The sequence below is a fragment of the Centruroides vittatus genome, unplaced genomic scaffold, assembly GCF_030686945.1.
Source record: "Centruroides vittatus isolate TY-2023 unplaced genomic scaffold, ASM3068694v2 scaffold_464, whole genome shotgun sequence".
NCBI classification, from domain to species: Eukaryota; Metazoa; Arthropoda; class Arachnida; order Scorpiones; family Buthidae; genus Centruroides; species Centruroides vittatus.
In genome coordinates, this window is record NW_027122710.1 from 2908884 (window position 1) to 2936460 (window position 27577).

A 27577-nucleotide genomic window follows, 5' to 3' on the forward strand; every position below is an offset into this window, starting at 1 on the left:
AGAGGGCCTCTTTTAGCAGGCCCATTATGGGTTCGGCCAGGCCCACAATGGGACAGCCAGGTGGTGAGAGACGGGGCCGGACATATTCGACGGATCATGCCCCGAAAAATTTCTGGGGATTTTTCAACCCGTCCGGATTCGATTACAAGTTTCCCAGAAATGGTAGGCTGCCACCTTGAACGACCGGCCATCTGATCGTCTATGCCAGGGATGGGCAGCCCGCGGCCCTCGGGCCGCATGCGGCCTGCAGTAATATTTTTTGCGGCCCGCGTGGCATAAAATATGAATAAATATATCAATTTCCCGGCTTAACGAGATATTCAACAAAAATTCAAGCGTTATTTTCTACAGCTTATATTTGTGAATAGTTAAAACTAGCAGTGACTAATATTTAACCAAATATTTCCGACATATTACGTTTAGATCAGTGCCAGAAGCTTTATTAAGTATACCTATGCTAATTTATAATTATATATGAGTAAATAATTGTGATTTACCGACATTTCCCCCCTCTTTTCTCTTGTGTACGGCCCGAGTCAGTGCGGCTCTCACATAGAAAAAGGTTGCCCATCCCTGGTCTATGCCATTATCCTACTTGTACAGAATACAAGTACTCCATTAATACATTTTGTTACAGAGTAATTTCCATCTAGTTAGCTGTCTGGAACTGAGCCTTTTGTTTTTTGACATAAGGCAGCGTTTCTTAAACTAAGAGGTCGCAAGCACTTGAGGGTTAAGAAAATAAAAATAATTAAATTGATAAGAAATAATGAGAAAACTTATAAAAATATTGAAAAAGGTTGAGCAGTTTATGTAATAACATATTCAAAATAGAAAGAATCTTTCAAAATGTCTAACTAGACTTTAGATAAAACAAGTATTTTATCTAACGAAAATAGCAACAATACTGGCAAAACACAATACCCGTAAAATCGAGACAAACTGTTCTTTGTGAATTGCTTTATATTTCGGTTCGGATAACCTGAAATTTAATCAGAGAAACATAAATCAGATATTGCAACTTGAACACCAACTATATAGTATATTCACTAGGACACATGGCAATTTTCATCACTAATTTTTATTCAGTTGATACGCGTATTAAGTGCTTGTACACGTTTCGGGCAGTCAACAGCCCGAAACGTGGTACAGTCCTGGTGTTCAAGTTGCAGAATAAGTACCGGCACGGTTTCATAAATACTAGGATAAATCAGATATATCATTCTTAGTGCATGGCTATTTTTCAAATCTAACTTACGGTAGTATAAATTTTCTTTCATATACTTAAGCCAGAATAAAAAAGGAAAAAAAAACCGCAAGCTAAGATTTTAGAGATGGGATTGGTTGATTCGATGGGATGTGGCAATGCGACTTGTAGACGACCTGCCGAGTAGAATACCTCCAGGGAAAACTTTTTATCGGACATTCGAATTTTCAACAAGAGGATTGAGTGTTGAAATCAACAACATGACGTCATCAACGACGTTCCAACTCGAGTACGAAGTGCTTAGTTCCCATAATTCCATTCTCAACAAGATGAATTTCATTAAAATGGCTCACCAATCACCCACAATTCATTGGAAAATAGTAGTCAACATCAGCAGCGCCGCTAGCTGTTTGAGCGCCCGTGTGCAATACCGATTATGCCGCCCCTGTTTAATTATTAGTTCCTGTAATTAATAATTTGATGCGATCAAATAGAAATAAAGTTTTTTAACAGATGCTTCGAAGAATTTATCCTAACGTCACAGAAAAATTCAATGTAATTTTTAAACATCACAAAAAATTTATCGAAGCGAACGGATATTTTTCTAACTTGAATTTTATAAAAATTCATCATCAAAATCTTCAGCTTTGCTGATGATAATTTAAATGCGATCGGCCGAAGCGAAACCAAAGTTTTAATTTTATAGTTCTTATAAAAACGGCTGATTTCCTCCTATTAGACCTACTAGCTTAATTGTATGAATATATTTTGCACGAACAGAGTGGTAAATACTACGAACGTGTTTTCAATAGCAATGCCCTTCGCCCTTTCGATATTTGAAAACTTGTAAAAATACAATTATTTCAGAATTGAAATTATAAAATAGAATCATTCGATGCAAAAGTGGCACATCGTGGGCATAGGAGCGCCATATTTCTAAACGCGATATTATCATTCGTTTTTTAAGCGATTCGCGACTCTTTTTATCTGAAAGTATTGGTAATTATTTCTATATAAAGAAAAAAATCTATAAAAATGTTTTGAGAAAATGATTCATTGCAGTTTTTTTTTTAATCGTAAAGTGGTGTAATTTTGATGTAGATGTAGCGTTTTATCCGGGGCTGTGGAGTCGGTAGATTTTTACACGACTCCGAGCAGGGGCGATCCACACTAGAGATATGACACATGACCCCTTCTATGTTTCTACCCTGTCGAGCTTTAATTAAGAACCAAAATTTAGTAGCATTAATGCCGTTTATACACGCGCTACTGTGTCAAATTTTGTTATTTAAACTGTACTCACTCTGAGGTATTGTTTAATATTTCAGAACAGAATAAGGAAATTAAACAAATTAGACGACAAAATACGCGAATGCGCGCGCGAATTTTTCCCTTTTTTGACATTTTTTGGGTTCGAGAGATCTCCATACATATAGATTTGCAAAAAACTCAGAGGGTCAAATGTGACACGATTCAAATACTTTTTCTTTTTCTATATACATAACATGATGGGAAAATAAAAAGGTGGGACTAAAACACCAAAACTCCACGAATCCGACTCCACAGCCTTGGTTTTATCTCTATTTGAAAGAATTTTATCCCTATTTTTCATTAAATGTAGACATTTTAGTATTATTTTTTTTCTTTTTGTTTTACAAATTTCTCAAAAAATTTGCTCATGTACATTTGAAACGTTACTTATCATATGTGGTGTTTACTTACAAAATTGACATTTTGATAAAACTTCGCGCTTAAAAACTCTGGAAACTAGAGAGGAGATTTAAAATGATACCTACCAGTACCACTGCAGACATTATACTGAAGTATAATCGATAGGTGAAATCCCAGAGATTCATAGACATTCTGTTTTGTCATGTGGTGCAATTTGGCAGCGAGATTTACTTAAAACTTTTGGTAAACGTTATAGCACGTGGTGAACTTTACAAACACGTTTGCAGCATAATGTATCGTACTTCAATTTGAAATACAGTATACCGCATTAAGTCAATTACTTTTTCGTGTTGTATTTTTAGCAGCAGAAAAAGACGTAATTTTTATTTACACACGATTCGTTAAATGCAGCTAAGGCCAGTTTTTTGGCTTGAATGAAATTACATCGAAAATAGTGGACATTTGAAAACCAGGTCTTCACTACATTGTACAGATCGCAATAGATTCCAAAAAACCTCAAACTCATTTTTGGCCAAAAGTCACGCGATACGTTTTGCAACTAGAAAACTCATTTTTCTCTTCATATCTTTGAAGAATTATATTTATACATTACCGTTAAAAAACTGTAAATTCATGCGAAATTATGATGTAAAAAAATGCTTCTAACTCATTCACCAGAAGTTTATTTCCAGATAACTCAATTTTTATTTTAAAAATCTATCTAATTTTAGCTTTTTATTGTTTACTTATTAATTAAGGGGTTAAGTTGTACAAGCGACATATGGTATAAATTGAATTTATTAGTGACAGAATTTAATTGGTTAAAAAGTCATATTTTATTAAATAAAATAAATAAATAGATGTATTTTATTGCTTATTAATGATATTAAATTAACACTTTTTTGTATTTTGAATAAAAAACACTTTTATGTCACTTATACCACTTCACTCATCCCTTCAATTAATCTATTTAATCACTGAATATTGATTGCATCATCTGTCGGGCTTTTTCTTTATTGTAAGAGACAAATGGACAGAAAAACTGACCTATACTAATGTGTTATTAGCATTAATGTCGTTAAACTTAAAAAAAAAAAAACAAATTTAAATACAATATCAATTCTGATAAATATGCTTGAGCATATTCTACTGACTGTAAGATTGTATATAGGAGCTGTTCTCTAACAGAACAATAAGAGATTTGCTCTAGGGATACAATAGGGATACAATTAAAACACAAATAAATTTTACTATTTTCTGTGGATTTTTGAATAGGAACAAATCTCAGAAGAGAGAATTCATCAGATATAAATTCTCTCCAAATACAGTAATTCTCATCCATAATTAAATTCCATCGGAAATTTCTCTTCATAATTAAACTTCTAATTTAATATTATAAATTTCAGGGAATTAATTCATTAAAATGATCATTTATTTCAATGATTTTGAGTATTTTAATTAAAAACTAATAAATATAAATGTATGTCAGCAAATCTTATAGTCATTGTTCACTCTATAATATGTATTTTATATATTATTAATTAAGTATTTTATTTTCTTAATATTAATATTTTTTAACTTAAATTTCAAGAGAAATCTCACGATTTACAGTTAGAGCTGATTTAGAAAACCTTCCTTTGCACATTATATTACTACTCAACGTTTTATTTTAAAAATATTTTAATAATTAATTCATTTATATAAATATAAAGATACAAGAAAGGAGTGAAAATTTTTTTTAAATTCATCAGCTCGATAATTTCAGGACTAAAAACACTTCTCCCACTCGAATTATGGGTCGAAAGGCTCTGCTTTATAATGCTTAATCGTATTTTTAACATATAGAATATTAATTATATATATTATTTATAATTTTATTAATTCAAAAGCTCATTTGATTAATAATTTCTACGATAAAATCGTGCGAAAATATTATTTTACTAGCGATATTTGAAAGAATTTCGTTCAAAAAGTTCGTTAGAAAAAAAAAAAAGGCGAATGATGTAAGTTTCGTCATTGAACCATTTTTTTGGAATTTCTGGAAACTATGTCCAAGTTTTATTCAAGTTCAATTCATTCTTAGAGAAAAACTCATACGTGGCGCCTGTTGGATTTCCACAGTCTAGAGAAATAGAAAAAAAAGAAAGAAAATAAAAGAAGAATGAGTCCTCAAGGCTTTAAAGAACCAATCATTTCGTTCTAATGATTCTAAGATCTCAACCCGCATCACACCGTGCCTAATTTTATTATATTAATTTAAAATTCGTGTGGTCTTACTAATTACAATAGGGCATATTTTTATGTACAAAAATTGATAAATTAGAAGGGGACAAAAAATAAATTAAGATAGTTGCAGAACTGTAATTAAATAATAAAAGAGAAAAAAGAATTCGATCTTTGTTTAAACAAAATGGCTAATAATTCGTACGAATTTCGAATAAATAATCTCCATTCGTTCGAATAGTACTTTAAACTCTGCATTAAACATCCCGTTCGGATACCTGTAGGACAGGTATTGGAAGTATGGCCGTTGGGCTTGACGATCACAACAGTTTAGGTAATAACACATGGGACAAGTGAAGGAGAAAAAAGCCAAGTGTGGCTTCATGGCCCGACTTGGCAGAGGGAGAGTCCAAGTGAGGTGACGGGGTGGTATAGCCGTCTAGGGAGATAAACCGCACTCTGTACTTGTTTTAAGAAGACATTAGGTGCAAAATCGCAGTTAAGACGTGACGTCGAAACTTGGAATTTTTACGTTTGGTAATCTGCAAACACGTATAACAGCATCTTGCATTTTAGTAATTGTGTATAGGTGAAAGCCATTGAAAACTCCGACATGGTTTCCATAGTTTGTGTAAGTAGAATGCATTTCTCTCTCTCCCCCTCTTATTTATTTATTTATTTTATTTTTCGGTCGTATTTAAAGGATCTTTTTGTATTTGTATAAAAAATTTAATTACATTTATTATAAAGTATAAAAGGGATATAAACAGCGATAAATGATTTATTTTTAAATTGTAAAGTTAATAAATTTCTCCACAGCTTAATTTAATTTATATTTATGTTAATTAATTTAATATTTTACCACTCCAATCAGGTTTATTAGTAAATATTAAGAGGTAATTATGTAAGAGCGTATCGTATTATTAAATACCTGCTTGTATAGAGTTAGAGAATACAATAAAATATTAAATATTCTTGCAATTTCCAGTTAATTTATATAACTTACACAAAATTCTAGTATTTAAATCGCAGAATTTAAATATTAAATTCGGTTTATTACCTTTAAAAAAATGCCAATACGTAATCCAATAAGATGAATTAATAAAACTGTGGAAAGGAAAAAATAATAATAATAATTATGACGTTACATTTCCTAGTTACATTTTATTTAGATTTATAGAATTTTAATTAACTTTATTTTCTGCTAAAATTTTGTTTTTCCATAAATCCAAATTATAAAAATTGTTTGTATCGCATTCATTAGGAAACGAGCAAATTAGCATATTCATTTACATATTCATAATTTAAAATTCCGATATTCCAGTTCTTTATTTTCTTTTTTTTTCTGTTACGCATTCAAAGATTGGTCGTTTCGCTAAATATTTATAACCTATTACGTGCCGGATTTATATATATATATTATAGACTATACGTGTATGCTAATCTTCGCGCATAGTTGGCTTGTATACAGTATATATATTTAGTGTAAATACAAATGACGGAACTGTATGCTGTACATAAAGAGACCAGAATTGCCCGAGGTACAATACAACGAATCAACTTTCGATGATTGCTCTTCTAGGAATTTTTCAATGTCAGCCTTTTTGAAAGTTAAAAAAATCGAAACTAGTATTGTATATCTTAAATTCCTTCTTAGAGGGACAATGCTAAGAACTCGATTTCTTTCTTTTCTTGTATATATATATTTCCTTTCTAAATATTTTAAGAATTCCGATCTAAATTGTAGTTTTGAGCTTCGATTTTAAAGCTTTAAACTGTACACACGACCAGTACAAACTGTACACTTGACGAACCCAAATGCACTTCACTCCATCCCATTCGTTGTAATGATAATTCTGTTTATAAAGAATGTAAAGTTTTACAGTATATTCTGCATTAATTAAAGGATAAAACTGTCTAAATTCGGGTAATTTTACACGGAAAATTTGCCGTATTTATAGGAATTTCCCTCCTGGAAATCGCGAAAGTGATAAGCAACGGCTATAAAGATTTCGAACGGAAACAAATATTTACGTGTGAAATTCGAAAGTTTTAAGTTTCGCTCGATCTCGACGGATGCTCCGAAAGAACTCAATGATCGACTTCTTTTATGTTATTATAACAACACCTTTTCCGTATTAGGTTCGGCTGTAATAGTAGAAAATCAACTCTCAACCATTCCAACCGCTGCTACGACAAAGAATCTAAAAGGCGGAGTTGGTCACATGACAACTCTGTATCCAAGGCAAACTGCATGCGATCGCATACCCTCGGCCGTTTACGTCTGGAGAAACACGTGACACGACCTTCCGAGTTTCCCGCGTCACGTCCAAGGACATAGCTCGATTTCGCTGCTTCTCAGGAATGTGCGGTTCGGTGGATAAATTGGTAAAGAACACGAGAGCGGGAATAACAATCCACGAGGAAAAAGATATTTCATTGGTTTTTCCTATCGACAAATGAAATTTCTTACGAAATTTCGCACGACGAATCCCGAAATTAGATAATTTATGGCATTTATTTTCAATTTTCATCAGATTTCTTTGTCGTTACGAGTTCCTATTTTGGTTTCTTCAAGAAAATAAACAAATAAATAGTCTGTAAAGCCTCGTAGAGAACAAAATAATAATATAATATAACTCTATACAGTTTTCGGCCTATGTATGGTATATAAAAATCGATATTTAGAAAATTTTAAATAAAAAAAAACCCTTAAATCTATATTTTAATGCAGAATATAATTATTTAAAACATTTAAAAGTATATTTGAGCCATTCAATATAATCGTTAGGTTAAGTAACCTATACACACTTAAACAACACTTTTACCTTGATGCAACTTATGCACATTGATTTATATTACGTAAACTAAGTAATTATAAATGAGATATTTTAGACGAAAGTAAAATTAGAGTTGATTTGTTTTTCTTGTGGCCTCATCACATCCCTGGTTCATTCTCTGGTCACTTTTAGGAGGCGTGTCGCAGGTCCTGGAATCATTTCATCGAGGATGTTTAAAAAACAGGAATGTTGTTTATTTGCAGAACTGTAGAATGATGCCGTAAGATGAGAAAAATCCCATTTAAATGATTAGTTTTTCCTTAGAGAACAATACCTTTTAATTATCTATTGTAAGTTCTGACATTGAAAATATTCAGCTTGAATGGAATTAGATAAAATCGCTCTCAAGTTATTTTAATTGTTGGATATTTAATGATAATTCAAGCGAGAAGCAGAATTTTATATCGATGCTTATAGGAAGAATGAAGCAGCAAAACTTAAAAATATTTTCGTATGTTTAACTATGTTTAAATATAAGGGCCTGCCCGATCGCGTTAGGTCCCCCTATGGTTATAGGGAGACCTAAGTTAAAATTTAATATGAATCACTACACATTTTAACTCCTCAATTAAATTATTTTTCCTGTATTTAGCATTTTATTAAGTTTTTTATTATTATTTAGGGTGGGGCCTTTCCCTGATTATGCCAGTTTGTAAGGCCTACATCACTAAGATTTCATTTCATGACAATTGAAAATGATGCTTTCAGGAATTTTCGATGAATCCCTCTTTTGTTTACATAGAATTAAAGAAGATAAAACAGGGGTTTCCAACCTTTATCATCTATCACGTGTATCATGTATTGTACAGTACATACAGTACCACTTTCAATATTATATTATATATAAATATACAGTATATAGAGCAGCTTTCTCGAGAGCGAAAAAAATGTGTAAAATTTTCAATATTTTTAAGATCTAAAGTGCATTCTTTTTGTCTAAATAGTGTTCTATCTTACGTCAAATTGACGTCATTGTCATAGTTTATCATAAGAAAATTGCAATAATGACGTCAAATCGACGTAGCGGTGTATACTATTTCGACAAAATGATTGCACCTCTAATCACATCCTTGTAATTCCGAAAATATTTTAATGTAAACAATCAATTATGAATGTATAGAAATTTATTTAAAATGAATTAAGTTTAGATTATCAGTAACTTGATTTGTTTATTTATAATCATTCTTATGCATATTTTATAACGATAACTGTACTGTTATCATGAATTTATATAAAAACAAATCTGTTGAAAGTTTAAATAAATCTTCTGTACAAGAGATTACGTTGATTTTTTAAAATATATTATGGTATTATCACATTAATTTAACGTGTTCGTCAGTCTGTAAGGCAACTAAGTAGACCACAATCGTCATTAAGGTTTACACGAAGTCAGTGGCATACTTATGGGGGGTGATCGTAGTGTTTGATTCCCCAGAGGCTTTATGAAACTCTGAATTTCTCTCCATCCTGATTATACTTTTCACATCAGCCTCTCAGATTAGCCCCAGAGCAGAATCTTAGTTACCAAGTAATTATTATTCTAAAACGTGTAGAGTATCGATCAGAGAAATGGAATTTATAAATCTCTAATAAAGAAATAAACGAAAATCTGATATTTAATAAAACTAATCGTTTAATTTAACGGACTTTCTACCACACATTCCACTCTCAAAGTCAAGGTTATAACGGTAACTCGATCCTAGAAAAATCCATCAGACCCTAACATACAGTAACCTTTGCCACTCAGTCACTTCGCTGATATAAAAATACAGAAAAATAATTCTGGAATTTGAAAAACAAAAATGGCAAATTTTTTTTCCAAAATCGTCCATTAATTCCGTATTGAGAAAGAATTGTACCGTAGATTCCTTTCTAATATTGTATATTGTTTCCGATGCATGGCCAAACCTGATTTGCATGCTTTTTATTAGTCGCGTGTTCTCGTGACCGACACGTGTCTATTGTCTTCGGTGTAGTCACGCTATTTTCCGTTTCCCCTCTCTCTAACTCTTTTTACTCCATCCGAAGATATCTCGAGAAATTCAATTCGATTTTTAGTTATTTCTTTCGTACATATGGGCGCCCGCAGAGGGGGCAAACGGGACACTCGCCCTCCCCTGGGATCGAATAAAAAATTCCACAAATTATAATCGTGAAAGTGGTTGAGATACGTAACCTTACACCCTCGACCAAGGGACGCTTTGCCTGTCTTTTCGTATTGATTCTATAATCTACTTGTGAAAAAACACCCGAATTATTTGTCCCCTGAAAATTTTTCTGTTCGTATATAGGCCTATATATAGATTGTATGTCTTTGAAATATCTCATCAGTCAGTCCATACGTTATTTATTGTTATATTTCCTTAAAAGAATTTATCAAGATGAATCATTTAACATTTTTGGAAATATAGATTCATTAATAGATAGGCAATACATGAACTGAATTCATTCCCGTAACCTAGTTAATGATAACTGAGTATCTGTAAGGATAACAGGGAAAAATTTGGATAACTTTAACAATGAATTTATTGTAAACAACAAATAAATTCATCCAAATTTTTTCATATTCAGACCTAATAGACCAATAAGCTAAGAACGTGAGTAGAAAATTTGGACTGCGATCAACAAGAACGGGGTCGAAGCTTCACCTTCAATACACTTCCGTCGATGTAGGCTTTGAATAATGCTCGAGGGGAATTCTGTTCTATCTTTTCGTCTGTTTACCCTTTTCTGTTAAGCAATAAAGACAATTTCTATAATTAGTACTCAACGGGTGAACAATGAGAAAAGGAGTCTTAAATTTTGACTGTTACTCAAATTCAATTGTCAAAATAACGAAAGGCGTGGAAAAATGCTGAGAAAGATCGAGAATTCATATGCTGTAAATTTTTTTTCTAATATTTAACTGCCAGTTACATAAGGCAAGTGTTTGGTTTAGGTCAAATGTTCCTCGCATTTTTTTTTTTTTTTTGTCAGGGTTCGTGCGGGTTATATATTGCATCTAGGCTTCGAATGCGGGTTAATATGCTAAGTAAAAGCTACTATTTTATTAATTTATACATTTTATTCAACTTTATTTATATGCATTTTCTTTCAGTATGTAAGATTATTATATTGCTTGGTTTCTCCAATCTTTAATTAATATTGTGATTGTTGATTACTCTCGATTTTCAGTGTTCTGGGTGTTATTTAAATTTTAAAATATTGCAATCATATTTTTTAAATTCATGTATTTTCATCTAAAAAGTGCGAGTAGTTATTATTAATTTAAGAAACTGAAAAAAACTAAATACTGTAATATAATAATTTATGGATAATTTTGCTACGGCGAATTTAGTGACATTGTTCCAGTCGCATTTTTTAAACAGGCCTGTTGCTACGGGGACTATGAACTGGCTAAGCACCCTGAGCTTTATAAGTAGTGTCCATATGCAATATATATATATATATATGTATGAAAAAATACGTCTTAACTTTTTTCAATTTGTCTGTCTAGTCTCACGATTTGTTCCTGGCTACGAGAGTGCATTTAAATAGGTAAGTTAACCAAGTACTACACTGTAATAGATTCTTCTACTGAGCTGAAAGACCTGAATTAAAATCCCATTAGGATTCCCTTCCAGAATTTTGATATCGGTAGATAAAGTAATTTTGCATTAGTAAAATTAAGGCTAACTAGGTATAAGCATTGTAATCTTATGCCTTCCTTTCTTACAAGAACCAAATAATTGATACAACAATAGTAAAAAAAGTAAACAAGCAATGGGCATCGTGCATGGGCATATCCCATCATGGCCGGGGCCTCGCCTTCTTGGGGATCTCATCTCCCTGCTCATTACTAATATTTTTCTGTATAATGTCTCTTTAAAACTGTACTATGGGATCGCAGTACAATATCCATTTTAACTTATTGAGTTCAAATTTCGAGTGACCAATCCAATGAGATGAAATAAAATGATGTCATTAACGCTGTTACTAGGCCTGTATTATAAAGACCACGCGACATTTGTCATTAACGTCACAATGACGTCAACGTTGACTGTACGTATGACATCACTGAATAGCGAGGGAATTAAAGATATAATATCAAGCTTTCGGGACATAAAAACGTAATTATATTCATACACAAAACTTTTGCCAGTAGACTTTGCAGATTTATATCTTAAATTATATATTTATTCTGCAGAAAAATGTAATTAACAATTTAATAATTAGGTCTAATTATCGTACAATCTTACTTTGATACAATTTTTCTGTTTTATATTATTATGTTGCAAAATGTTAACAAAAATAATAATCTGCTGAATTTCATTAATAAATTTACATAGTAAACGTCTACTTTTACTAAAATTATCGAAGTAATCATCAGCAATAAATAAAATTCGTAATTAGCTTAAATACAGATGCAACTTTGTTACTTTTATCATTAATTTTATGCAGACGAACCTCCAGTAACGGCCACCTCTCAACAACAATCTTAGCTAAACAGCGGCCATTTTACTTTTCGTTTAAACAAAAATGAATACAAAATAACCGCCAAACTTCGGGCCATCAGTGGTCGTTGATCAGAGGTTCGACCGTATTTTGTTGTAATAAAAATTTAAAAAAAAAGACGTTTCCTGAAGATTTTGGAGTCACGTAGTACGAATTTAGTCAATGAGGCAATTTACTGAACGAATTCGCACCACGTAGTATCCTCAACAAGTTCGTGTCATATGGTACAGTACCTTCAACACTTTGGTGTCTTATTCTTTTTTCGAAATTTCTCTGCCCTGTGGACACTAAGATGGCCTTTCTGGCAAGCCCAATACGGTTTTGGCCAGGTCTGCAATTGGGCGGCCGAGTAATGAGGAACGAGACCCAAAGTATCCAGACGAACCACTCTTCCCCGAAAAATTCCTGGGGTTTTTTTGACCCGTCCGGGTTTCTCAGAGTGGTGCCACCTCAATCATTCGGCCACCGGTCATCATCATATTTATACCGTTAATAGAGGTTCTACTTTGCAATACTGAATCACCAGTGAAGTGATTCTAATGATATTAGAAGTGCAAGATAAGTCATCGACTGTTGTTGACAGTGGATTCTAATTGCTATTTTTTAATTTTTCTTGGGTTACAAGTTAACTTGCTGGAATATTGTCTTATATTTATTAAAATAACTTCGTATTTAAAAAACATAAAAAAAAAAAAAAAAAAAAAAAAATACAATCACTGAACACAGGTTGGTCGCCGGTTCGTCCTTTACAAACGGGCAAGCCACGTGGTTTTCCGGGTTTTCTTCACCTGTCTAACGTTTAAATAGGGGTCATTTTCCTATAGAAAGTGGGAGGTTCCCTCCTTGGTTGCGCCCATGTGTTACATTTGCGTTATCTCATCAATCCAATCCAATAATTATTTTTGCAATTAAATGAGATAGTACATTATACGTTTCTGCAAATTATTGTTATATCTTTCTGGTTTAAGCAGATTCAAGCTCAATCATCACATTAATAATTAATACTTAATAAAAAGTATCATCGCTATTGTTAAGTCCTAAAATATATTTTGTCAAACCTTTTATTTTTTGTTTTATTAATCAAATATGACGGATGCGAAAGGGGGGTTGCGAACATTTTTTAAAAAAAGGTTGGGACCCACTGGACTAGAGCAATGGGACAGTAAGATACGCAATTGAACAGGCGAAAGAAAGGGAATAGGAGAGAAGTGACAAAAGAAGGTTCTTGCATATAGAAAATAACTTGCTAATAATTCTGCTTCTATGAGAGATGATAACACAGTGTGATTAATTTATACCATATTATTCCGGGAATGTGAAGAGAAGATTGAGAGTATAGAACAAAGAATGTATTCTTGAAATTCTGAGTACGTTCTCTAAAGGAATATAGCAAGGTCTACTGTCCTTATCAGCAAGGAAATAGCATGTAAACGAATGGCCATAATAAGATATATAAACTAAATATTTCATTTTATTGAAAGAAATACGAGGATTGTTATAGGACCAATGCCAAATTTAATTAAGTGCTCCACTGCATTACTATTGTTTAGTCCAATAATACTTTCTTGACAAGCTCACAACTCATTTTATAAAGACATTTTTATCAGGTCATATACAACAAACTTTTGTTTAAAATATAACCAACATAACTAATAGTGACATACAAGAGAAGTATAATATATATATAAAACATATAAACAGTAGAACGCCGATTATCCGAGTTAATTTAGACCGATGATACCTCGGTTGATAGAAACCATGGGTAATAGCAGTTCTTCTGTATATTAAAACGAATACAATTATTTCATTTCATTATTTATTTTTATGTCATGAAATTTTTTCTCTTCTTCTTTCCCTTTCTTTCTTTTCTTTTGTTTTTGCAGCTTTCGTGTGTGTGATATTATTTTATATTTGTCGTTAGGGTGATCGCTGCAGCTTAGCTTCACATTGCCATTCTGGGGGATCCCTGATCGAGCTAGATTTTCCACGAGCGCTGGCGATTTCCAAGACTTCAACTGAAGATGAGACGGCTGCCCTCGTAAATTTTCAAATGAGGGGTTATCGGACCTCCTCTCAGCTTTTGGTCTACCCTTTCAGTCGACCCAGAACTAAGGCCTGAAAGGCACAATGGGCCTTTCCACCTTAGTGCTGGAAACTTCCCCACGTTTTATTTCTTTTGCATATTTGTCATTTTGTTATTATAAATAATCATAAGCAAGAAATATTTCTCATCAGAATTTCTGGAATTAATATATATTTACTCTTAATGCATTAAGCATTACAGTTTGTGTTATATGCTTTCACAAATTATTTTGTGCCTGTTTTTTTCTTTACATCAGAAAGAAATGACGAAATTTAAAATATTATTACTTAATTTACATATAAATTTACATTTTATAGGGTCTATATATATAGGTTTAAATGTGAAATACTTAAAAATTATATAACACTATTTATAAATTTAATAATTCAAGCGACATTTAAACATAAGGATAATCAAGTTTAATTAATTTAATTTCCTAATAATTAGTGTGTAAAATATTTTTGATTTTAAATATTATTCATAACATAAAACTAATTATGAAAATATTTTTTAATCTTTATGCACTTTATGCATCGACGCGTTATAGCTTCATGGAACCTAGGCGAATTTGAATTATGGGGCCCAACGTACTGTACAGTGTTGAGTTCAGACACTTTTCTCCGGAGGAAATGTTTTCTTATAAAAGATCGGTGTTTGGTCCCCCTGTTGGTGGGAACCCCAAGCGATTGCCCTTTTTGCCCATAGGATAACACGCCACTGACTTTGCTAATGATTTTCACCCTTCTCAACCTCATTTTATATCTAAAATACAAGATGAAGACGAGTAAATGTAGACACATCTACTTCAAATACCCTAGAAAAAATAGAAATTTCTATAATATTTGATTTATTCTATTCAACAGTACTATTCTATCTTCTATTAATATATTAATTGAAAGGAAAGGGTCCACACAAATAACTGACAAAGGAAAGACAAAGGTATATGCACTGTACAACTAAGAAAAGGCCTATATGAATTCCTTCGTGTGGACCTTTCTTTTCTTTGTCAGTTGTATACATAGGTACTTAGCTAATGCATCTACAGTATTTAGTGAATTCGCTTCAACATATTCAATACAGACAACTGAACAACTAAAAATTCTAAACCGAAGTTTAACTTGGTTCCTGCAAAAATGCATTAGATATTTAGAAGACACAAAATAATAATTTTTGGCTTTTAAATATCTAAAATAACTCAATGGATAATACAAAACTATTCAAAAGTTACGTTTTAATGCTTTTTTGGGATGACTCGGTCCAGCTGTTGGGTGACGTCGACGTACAGTACAGTACACAAAATGTATAATTTGCGATGATTAAAAACTATATTTTAATTGCATAGTTTAGCACACAATTCACTTCAAAACATCTTTGAAACTAAACTTATTCATGTATTATCGAAGCTAACCCTAACTTTTTAATTTCTTTTTGAATGGTGACGAATGACGAAATAATTAAACAGATATAATTCATTATTTTTTATTGTTTGCCCTGCATTATAAAGGTGCAATCCGAGTGCAGTCTGCCAATGTCAAAAGGTTACCGACCTTTTTTCTAAACAAACAATATTTAGTTAAGTGTATTATCTATTTTGGAGTTTTTTTTCCTCTTCAAAACTTCCGCTTCTTCACGTAATTAGTTTCTTGTCTTTTAACATTATCTCCATTTATCAATTAGTAGAATACAATCAAATTTTATACTGCATATTTTTTTTTCATTTTGTCATTATATATATATGTATACTTTCTTATTGTATTCAGCAATTTATTGCTATAATGCGTATTTTGTTCTGGAGATTTATACTCAGAACAATAAAAATAATCGTTTTAATCCTAAAGAATTTAAGTGGACCAATACATAAGAGAAGTTTATATTGTTTCAACAGTATATTTGAGATGTCTGAGCATGAATGCAATTTAAATTATTTTTGGATCTAAACCTGATGTTCTACATCCATTACACAGATCCAACCCTGATTTTCATGCAGGTTCTGTACAATTTTCGGATCAATCTATATGCACATTACTTACTGATACATTAAAATATTCTTATTAATTAAAACTCAAATTTATATTTAATATTGTCATTTAAAATTTTAAATCTAACTTTAAAGCGTGATTTGATCATTCAAAATATTTTGTTGGTTTAATCTTTTTCGATCGGAGCCAAAAATATCGTATTCCATCTAAATCATAAGATTTGATTACTTTCGGTACATTATAAATTATTAAATCGCAAAAATATTTACATAAAACCTTCGTAAACCGGAATAGCACAGTACCGAATATTTTTTCCGGCTTGGTAGGTTTCCGTTTTATTCGAATTCCGTTTTAGACAGGTTTTACTGTATATAAGATTTTGTGTCTAGATTTTCAAGCTTTGATGATAAGCGAGTGAAGGTAATTTAAATAGAAGTGCGTTAAATTATGTTGTTAACTAAAATATAAAACTGAAAATCAGTTTGTTTTCTGTTTTATTAACATAGTAGCATTTTACTGTTTTAACTGCTAAATGGAAATGCTAAACCCAAAAAAACCTAGTGTGCATAGCCTTACAGAAAATATATAGTTGGTTTTTTGGAGGTTAACCTCTTCCATTTGGCAATTGAAACAGTAAAATGTTACCATCATGAGTAGGGCAAACGAGATACTTGCCCCATAGAATCCAGTAAAAATTTCCACAAGTTATAATCCTAAAAATGGTTGAGATGTGAAACCTTATACCCTCGATCATACACTTTTTCTATCTTAAAAAAAACCCAAAAATTACCTCCAAGCTTTGTCCCTCCCTGAAAATATTTTCTGCTGACGGTCGTGGTTACTATGTTAATTAAACAGACATATAAACAGAAAACAAACCGATTTTCATTTTTACTTTTATATTTTCCTATTCAAACTCTTAAGTAAGATTTCATCTAGACACAGGTTGAACTGTCCAACATAATTAATTATAAATACAGTTAAGTCAAAACAGTTACACTCCTAGTTACACTGTTTTTCCTTTTATTGGAGTCTGATTTCAAGAATTCTATTTAAAATATTAGTCGTAATATATTAAACAATTTAAAATATAATACTTTTTGAACTATTGGTTTCAAATTAATTGTATAGATAAATGATTTTATCTAATTGGTTCGACTAACCAGAAAGAAAACCGATCCATCCAATTGGAAACGAGTACAGCTACGATATCCTCAGATCTTTATCCTTGCAAATTTCGTCACTGGTATGACGAAATTTACAAGTACAGTATAAAGGTAATTACAATTTCTAACAAAGAATCTGTTTTAAGATTCTTCATAGGAACATCATTTGAAGCATTTATCAATTAAATAAAACGCTTCGAAAGTTTATCCTTTCAGCTGATGTAGCGATAAAATTCATCGGAATTTCTTTTCCAATTATAGAAATTACAATTGTAAATAAAGATTAAATCGTGGGTATAGAACCGTAAGCGGTTAATTAACTCACATGCAATATAAATTTTATAATCTAGAAAAAATAGGAGAAAATTCGGATATTTTCGATAATCGATACATATTTTAGTATGGAAGGATTTTCTAGATTTTAAAACAAATTCTGAGTTTTTCGAAAGAGATGAACACATTATGAAAGTGCGAATATCTTGTCGTGACGAGTTAGAATGCCTTTGGTTACAGCCTATCAGATCACTCACCACTCACAGCCAACATCCTGAGCCACGAGAGATTCCACGCATGAAGTCCGAATATTCTGCAACACGGTTGGTTCTGCATATTCCGAATATTCATGAGGTTCGAATATTCTGCGACTAAAATTGGTCAATTTTAATAATACAATAAAACCATTCCGTGTGTATAATTAACACAGGACTTAGAATTTACATCGCCCACAGACTAGTTAAAAATATCTGAAGCACTTAATATAAAGAATAATGGAATCTTATTTTTATACACCATTGGAATCTCACTTCTTTCATCCGGTTCTAAATGTAGACAATTAGTTAAAAAGTTTAAAATACTTCATCCCATAAAATAACATATTTTAATTTATTAAAATCAAAATATATAATCGATAAACACCAGAATTTTATATATATAATTTAAATCTTAGAGTATTTTTATATAAATATTACCAGTCTACTATTCTGATAAAATATAAAGACAAGATATAATTAATGATGTTTGAGAGGCATCCTGCACAGAACTCTCACATAGTTCATTGTCCCCATTACTTCTTTCTCTACACCAAGTGCATACGTTTGATAATTTCACGATTTCCGACAGTTCTAAATAACTTTCTGTTAAATCTCCTGGTTGTTGGACTTTTATTAATACGAGGAAGTGGAGGAGGATTCTTTATAAATTCGTGGATTAAAAAGAAGAAAATAATAATAATAATACTAAAACTCTACCAAAGATGGGGATCGAGTAGTCGAAACGGTAGTTTAGAATATCGGTATTTAGGGAAGAAAGCAGTCTTGATAGTGAAAACAAGCCACTATGAATATTAGAGCAGTGACAGTGGAATGTATGGCCTCAGGGGTAGATATGTAGGAGCCGGACTATGCATCTGAGCTGTCCAGTTAGTGGGTTCGCCAGGAGGGCGACAACACGCCGATAAGAGAAGGTAAGGTGATGTCATCTCTTTCGCGTTTTACTGTTTTTTCATTATCTTTTACAAGTTTGAAATCATTAGTTCCTCAATTACACGGAATATTTGTTTTTAAAATGTTGAAAACATTTATTATATTATTTTAAATGTTTCTTAAGAATGAATTTACTGAATATCCTACTTTCTTCTTCTTTTTTTAATTTACGAGAAATTCTTTTATTTATTAAAGATTTTTTTTGTTTTTAAAATCTCTTTAAACTGATTGAGAGGTCACTTATTAGCCTAAAGGTTTTTATCAAATTGATCTACTATAATTCAGTGTTTTTATTATAGTGATCGTACAATTTGTAAACTGTAACACGTGCAGATATTTGTTTTTATATCTTTGGAAAGGATGCTGCAAATTACCTTTTTTATTTTTATTTTTGATTTTTTTTTGTTTGGTAAGACAGATACCAATAAAACTTCTTTCTTCAAGTACCTGAACTACTACATTTTTAAAAAAATAAAATGTATATAAATATTCCTGTATATTTATCTGTAAAGCATAAAAATCTACAAGATTTTTAAGATGTATACGTGTTTTTTCACCCTTTCTTTTTAAGACAATCGGTAATAATTTAAGGAATATTTGAGCCGAAATCTTACAACAATTATACTTTATTCGAGAATTTTAAACAGGAATTTACTTTTATTTATAATAGTAAGGTTGGCGACACACAGAAAGGTATTTTTGGATAACGTTATTATAATAACGACCTATTTTCTTTTATATATTTCTCTTGTATTTTTAACTCTTGTAACCTCGGACATTGTCAACAGTAAGTTCATTGTTTTCTACGTGTGACGAAATATTTAAGAATTACTTAAGCGCAAGTATTTTATATATGTACCGATATAAACATTATTAAATACTATAAGGTTAAAATATATGATTAAAAAACAGGAAAAAATTAACAAAAGATTTAAAGATGATGCCTACTGTATATATAGATCTATGCGATTTAATCCAGATTCATAAATTTTGGCGGGAAATTCATCAAGTTAACAACTTTGGACCCGCTGCACGAGGCCCAGCGGGATATGGAATACAACTCATTCCACCGAGCCTAATGCGCATGCTTGCTAAGGTAGAAAACGGGGAATGTGGAGGGAGTGGTCAGGTTTCTATCCTTCTGCTTCCCTTGCCTTCCCCCCGCATCTCTTAGGGAACAGGTCTGAGGTATTTTCCTCTCCCTGTTTTTTAATACGTATGCACTGGGTACCTCTTTCATAATTATATTCTTCTCGTCAAGAGGTTTTTCTTTATTCTTAATATTCTCGTTTGAGAGATTCGATAATTCTTTCCGCGTTCTTTAATATAAACAACTTTATTTTTTTCTATTATATCTTAAAAATTTTCCGTTATTTTTATAAAATGTATAAAATATCGTAAATATTTAAGAGGAAATTCGTAGTTTGCTGTGAAATTTTTTGCGGTTATGACGAATTTAAACGGGTTCTTTTCAATTCTAGGTGACATACCAGATCGGTAGTGAAAGGCATTTTGATGACCTTTCACCGAGCCGACCATGACCTCTGTACCGGCCGTCCCAGAGTTCCGTGAAACCGATCAATATTGGAAACCATTATTGACGCATGGAGTAGATATTATCCGTCCAAAACCCCGACGTCTTGGAGATATGAGCAAGACGACGGAATCATGTCGACCTTCGACCAGAGACTTATTAATGGTTCCTCTAAAATTTCATAATAGGGATGTCGTTGGAGGTTCGGCCCCTATTCTTAACAAATCTTCTAGCAGGGAAGTACTGACACCACTTCAAAGTAGTAAAGGAACGGGATTAACAGAATCCTCATCTCCTTCTATTCAAATCTGTAAAACTCCGACGAATGGATTATCGTTTCACAAAACTCCTACACGCGACAAAATGGCTTCTCCTTGCTCACAAAGATCTCAACAGATTCATAATGGAGGAAATTTTTCACAGTCCGGAAGGCCATCTTCTCGTGAATCAATACACCATGCAAAGAGTTCTCCGGGTTTAACTAACAGTTCCTGGGACAAAGGAGAAGACGAAGGTGTCGCCGCGGATGGTAGTCTTTCTCCATATTTGGATTCCACATCAAACACGGATTGTGGATCGCTCAGCAAAAGTTCTTCGGATGGAGATCCAGTCATTTGCAGAAAACGTCCACCCACTAGACTGAAATCCAGAAGAAGAAATATTCTCAGTTTTCCCCAACTTCATTTGGATGATGCCAAATTGTTACAAAGGAGACAAGACTGCTACGGGGGTTCTTCTAGTGACGAGAACAGGTATTTTAAGCTTAATTACAGTATCATTTTAAATATTCGAATTTGATGTAACTCTACTTTGTTTTTCTTTTCTAGATCATCAGGTCACGCAAGTATGAGCGATGGCCATTCGTCTTTTATTAGTTCATCACCTACAGATTGTGTATTATCTCGTTCCCATGCCAAAGTGCACGGAAACAGATACCAGCACGAAAACAACGAGAATAATAATGATTTTAGTGAGAATAAAGATTTTTATGCCGCCGATCAGAAGATCTTGTGTCGTGGAACACCCCTGAAAGCAGTTCCTGAAGACGATCGCTTATCAGTGGCAACTAATCGTCATTCTACTTCCGTTTCCACAAAAGTTATCGGTCGTCGCAATGCTGGTTATCGCAAAGGAACTCATCGTGTACGCGAGGAATTACTCCCTGTTGAAGGTATCGCTGGCTTAGATGACATTCGATACGCAATCGAACAATTGTCTGCCAAAAATAATAGTTGCCGCACTAATTATTCTACTTCCACTTACTCATCCATGAGTGGGAGTGAATCTGAATCCGTTCGACGACTCATTCGACATTCCAGCTTAGAAACTATTAACACAAATATAACTAATGCAGACGAATTTGTATGGATAGATAGCCACAGTCGATTGGTAGAACTCCAACATCTACCATGGTCCAATCACGACGTGCTTAGAGTTATACAAACTGGAAGATTAGCCGAGCATCTCAGTCGTATATCCATGGAAACCGTCCCTCGTTTGGCATATCTTCTGCAAAGGCCCTTAGTACGAATATCTCGAGAAGCGCAGAGATTCTCTCGTACTTTAGGCATGTGTAGTAAGCAAGAAGTAAGTGGTGCTCTGAAGGTAATACTGTCGCCCGCCATGAGTGACAGTTGCATCAAAGCCTGTTTGCGTTCTGGTGCCATTTACGCCGTGAGTGGTGATCAACTGAAATTGAGTAAAAGTGCAAGAGCCGGCCTTCAGCTCTCCGTTGGGAGATTTCACAGGTGGATGTGTGACGTAAGAATTGGTACTTTTATACACGAGTACGCTGCCATTTATTTAACGGCCGCTTTAGAAAATTTAATGGAAGAAGTTTTACTTCAATGTTTACCTAACGATGGCGAATCGATGTTGACTGCTTCAGTGTTGGAATCTTCCATAGCTAACAACGGAGATTTATGGGGCTTATTTCAACCGTATTCTCATTTAAACGCAGGACGTACTGCTACAGGTAGGTGCTTTATAATATATTATATTTACAATAATTATAATCAAATCTTTCTTTTTTATCGACGAGGTATAACGTTATTTATATGTTTAATATCAATAAGTAAATGAAATCGCATTTAAAACTGCAAATATGTGTAACACGGCATCACTTATATGACGTCAAATTTCGCTCTCCAGTTAAAATTTTCGACAGCCCAGGCATTCACTTCATTATTATAATTACGCTATTCACTTATTAGAATGGTAGCCTATAACCTATCAGCCTTCCACTAGAAATACATCAGCCTCTTTTAAGTAAATTAAATCAAGTAAAATTAAATGAAATGCTTGTTAAGAGTAGGTAAACCTATACTTAAAAGGTAATTACTTTGATTTTTCATTAGTAAAAACATTCAGTTTTTTGTTGTCGAATTATCATGATAAACTCTAGTCTGACTTTTACAAACATTAATTTTCAATTAATAAACTTTTATATACAGTGAAAAATTCGTATTTGTTACATAATACTTTAGAAACTGAACACAGTCAAGCTGCTCTACACTGCACTTGCACATGTTATGATAATTACAGAATCATGTAATAATTTATATTATTTATATCCGTGAAATAATTCTAAATGTAAAGACATATACAATGTTATGGATAAAAAGTTCATTTCTAGAGAATTGTAAAGTTCATAATTATTCTGAGTATTTGAAATAATAATTTCTCCGTGGAATCGGTACAAAGCATAATGAACTTTATGGATTATCTTAATCTTGAATGTAGCAATTAGAACACTGATGTGGTAAGGCTTGAAAAATAATTACAAAAGAAAATTTTAGAAACAGTAAAAATTAATTTGAAATTTTACATAATTAAAATTTAAATAAACCTTTGGTATTTTATTCATTTTGTGACATTAAACATTAATTTATTTTGTATTTTATAACCTTGTTTATAAATAGCACTTACTATACTTTGACAATTATTAGACAACAAAAGTATCTTTATTTTCACCTGAAAATAAAGGTATTTTTAGCTTTATTTTTTTGACTAAGACTTCCTCCCTTTGCTAATTCGAAACTACACCATTTATAAACAATGTCTACGTGGACAATGTAAAATACAAAAATGAAATATTAATGGCATAGAAGCATAAAGATTTAAGAATTTATCTTTGATGAAAAATGTTAACATAATTAACTCGATTCTTAAACTCGAGTTAGCGTCGGATTCGAAGGACATAATATTTCGGTTTATTCGTCCAAAAAACCATCTAAAGTAATTATAAAAGTGAATAACTAACTTGTCTAAAGTAACACTACAATTTGACTTGTTGGAATTGATATCCCAATCGAATACACGCATTTTATCCATGAAAAATCATTATTAAAGTGCTGAGCATAATTCTTATCACGTGGTGTTTAGTCTCGTGTCGGGAGACCAATTAGTAATTATAACCGTATTCCGAGCCTACATATAATTTATTCACATCACAGTTTTTAACCGGAATTATTATTTAATTAAAAATTAAAAATTAAGTGTGTAAGTTAATAACTTGCATTCCCTGAAGTAAAAATTATACCTATTTGATTATTAATTTCAAGAATACAATAGAATTTTTTTCTGTATATTATTATTAAACGTTGCAAATTTGATCAATGGAGAAGTAGGCCGTATAATTTAAATATCCGAAATGATAGCAACTGCTCAAACTGGTGGCATTCGACTTCCAAGCACTTTTGAACAGGATGAATACACGATTCTTTGAACTCTTCTTAAATTATTTATACTGATGTTATCACATGCTGATACACACGAATGCTTCTGGACCGTTCTAATAAAGAAATGGCATCAAATTTAACGGCAAAAAAAGTAAATATTGGCATTAAAAAATGATTAAAGTCAGAAGAGAGAAAATTATATGTAAGGAAAATTAAGATTAATTGCAATTAGCATACCTAATATATAACTATAAAAAACTACAAACAATCGAAAAATGGTTGTATCACATAATAATGGGATATTGTTATTAATAACTTACATTAATCGCCTTACGGATAACATAAAACAGAAAATAACAAAGCGTACTTTTTATGGTTTTAGGTTATAAGTTATTTCAGGTTTAAAATGTAAAAAGAAAATGTAACAGAATTGAAACTTCACTGTCGATACTATATGCTATACAATGGAAGCGCTAACTGTATTAACCCCAACGTTAGGTTCATTTTTTCTAGTTTAGTATTCACCGAATTAGAAACAAACTCAAATTAGATACACACATATTAAAAACATGTATTAATATGTTTTACGGTAATAATATAATTTATCTAGAAATGCAACATTTTGTTTTACTCATTCGTTAAGAAAATGTAACGAAATTTTCTAAAAATCTTTCAAAATTGTTTGATGAAAATTGATTATTCATAAAATAGTAACATTGACAGCTTCTCTAAGAGATAATAAGTAAAATTATTGATTCTTTTTTTTGGAGGGACTCGAATTTTGTCGAAGAATATGGGCGGATATTTTCAGTTCCAAGATATTATATACGTACGATATCTAGACATTGTAACACTAAGAATTCAATAACAATATTTAGACTTTGTAAAATATCTTGATAGACATTAATTAAAATGTCGTTATTTCATTTTTCAAAGTATTAATGTATCCATAATCAGTAAAGTCTCTAATCTTATCTGCAAAAACAATTTTTGCCTTGCTATCAATGTTTAAATAGTATAAACTCAAATATCCTTCAAAATCCTCGATTTTGAAGGATATTTGAGCAAATTTACAGGCTATAAGTTAGAAACAGTGAAACAATGTAATTTACCATTCCAAGATATCAAAATTCTAAACACATTTCGGTCTTTTCGATCCTATATTAACATAACGAATTTCTACAGTGAGTCCATTTAATTAATTGGTTCCTGGTTCTTCATTAAAATTACAGTTTGACAGCATGTGATTATTTAAATTGTGAGTATAATCTTGAAGCGGAATTTATGAATTATATCTTTTATTATATAGCAGAATCCATTTATTGTAATCACTTTGGAGCTTTCTTATACTGATACCAATAACGGAATGATAATATAAAGCGACGTAAATAAGGCTATAATTAGTAGAAATTCTGGTTTTATTGATTGAAGTTAAAAGAAGATGTTATAACAATTTTAAAATTTATAACTTGAAGATTTATTAATTATAATTGCTATTATTATTATTATTTACCTAGATATTTTGGAATATGATAACTCTGATAACATTAAACGACTGATAACAAAATTCGCGTTTACAATAAGTGAAATTTACTGTATTTGTAATCATTTGTATGAAATCAAAATTATGTAAAGATATTTCAAAAATCTGATTTTTAACCAGTTTTATTGAGATATCCAGTTTAAGAAATCGCAATTTTTTTCATTTAATTTTGTACAGACCCGGTCAAAACCCAGCTCTGAACCGGTTTTAAAAACGAATCAGAACTAAAGCAAAGTTTCGTAAATTCTATCAATTTAAGTGAAATTATTAAGTGGAATCGTTTAAATGTTTTAGCAATCGTAATTTGTTGCTCTAATGGCCACATTCACAACGATCAAGAGTTTGAGTTAGAAGTTAGCCAATTACCTTTCATTTACATCGGTATTCACCGCCAATGATCAAGAGCTCCAGTTTTAAATAAACTTCTAACTGAAACTCTTGATCATTGGTTGTGAATGAGAACATAAATCAGTAGATCCTTAATTTACTGTTTTTGATTTTAAATCATATTATCTTATAAACGTCGATCGTGTTTACTATCTTATTATACACCGAAGCAGTGCCGTAACTAGGCAGGTCAACAGGTGCACCCGCACAGGGCCCACTTGGAAGGGGACCCCAAAATGCACGTATTTGTTTTATTATTTTACCAAACCTTATTAATTAAGGGGCCTAATTGCTAATTCTTGCACAGGGCACAGGCTTGGCTAGTTACGACACTGCACCAAAGCATCATCAAACATTATTTCGTGTATGTGAATATACGATTAATAATATATTCTATATCTATAACTTCACTCTTTAGCCTATTTGTTCATTTCATCTGTATAATTGTATAACTGATTTTATTTCTGGACCCAGGCGAATTTGATAAAAACAGAATTTTTTCTGTTTTTGTTTGTTTGTTTGAATATTGTACAGTAAGTTCATAATCTAAACATTTTCCATATTGTATCATTGATTGTCTTAAGATTAGCATATTATCATAATCAATCGTAGGGCCAAGGAGGAGAGGTAAAGCAAAGGATTTTTTCCCCGGATCCTAAGAAAACTTAGGGGTTTGTAGTGGTTCCTACTTCTATAAAATTAATGTTATTTTTACTAACAAAAAATAAAAAAGGTAAAAGGGCCCTCTACACCAAGCCTCATACAAGCTCTCGGCGACCCTAATCAATTATATAATTACGTTAATCTAATTGATATATGATACATATGGTAAATAAAAGTACAGATATTTTTTAGTTGCATTGTATCACATTAAACATACGCCGGACTTACAAAACTTTCAGTTTATTAAAAGTCTGGGTATGTTTAATGTGAGACAATGTGGCTCCAAAAAGAAATATAAAAATAAAGTTATATGATTGATTGATTGATTGATTGTGTAACTGATCAAAGATTTATTTGATCAATCATACAATTAGAATGATACTGTATTTACGCTAAAGATTACATGATTTCATGAGCTTTAGAGTAGATATTATCATATAGTTATAGGAACTATCCTTAAATTTCCTTAAAATACTTCAGAATGATTTCCAGAATAATCCACTTCATATTTTTAGAAAATAAATATTATTATTAATAATATAATCAAGTTTACTTCATGTAAGGAATGATATTATCGTTATGAAATGATTATTATTTATTTATACATGGATATAAGAAGAGTTTGT

General features: G+C 31.7%; 1 protein-coding gene across 1 annotated transcript in view; it reads left to right on the forward strand.

The window, feature by feature from the left end:
* Positions 1-5398: 5398 nt before the first annotated feature.
* The window catches only part of LOC136989304 (ankyrin repeat and BTB/POZ domain-containing protein 2), a 62420-nt gene continuing 40241 nt past the window's right edge, over positions 5399-27577 (forward strand). Inside the window, exons 1-3 of the mRNA XM_067287426.1 lie at positions 5399-5732; positions 20626-21430; positions 21506-22653. Of these exons, the coding sequence (XP_067143527.1) occupies positions 20682-21430; positions 21506-22653 (1897 nt within the window). The 5' untranslated portion in view covers positions 5399-5732; positions 20626-20681. The remainder of the gene's footprint in view (positions 5733-20625; positions 21431-21505; positions 22654-27577) is intronic.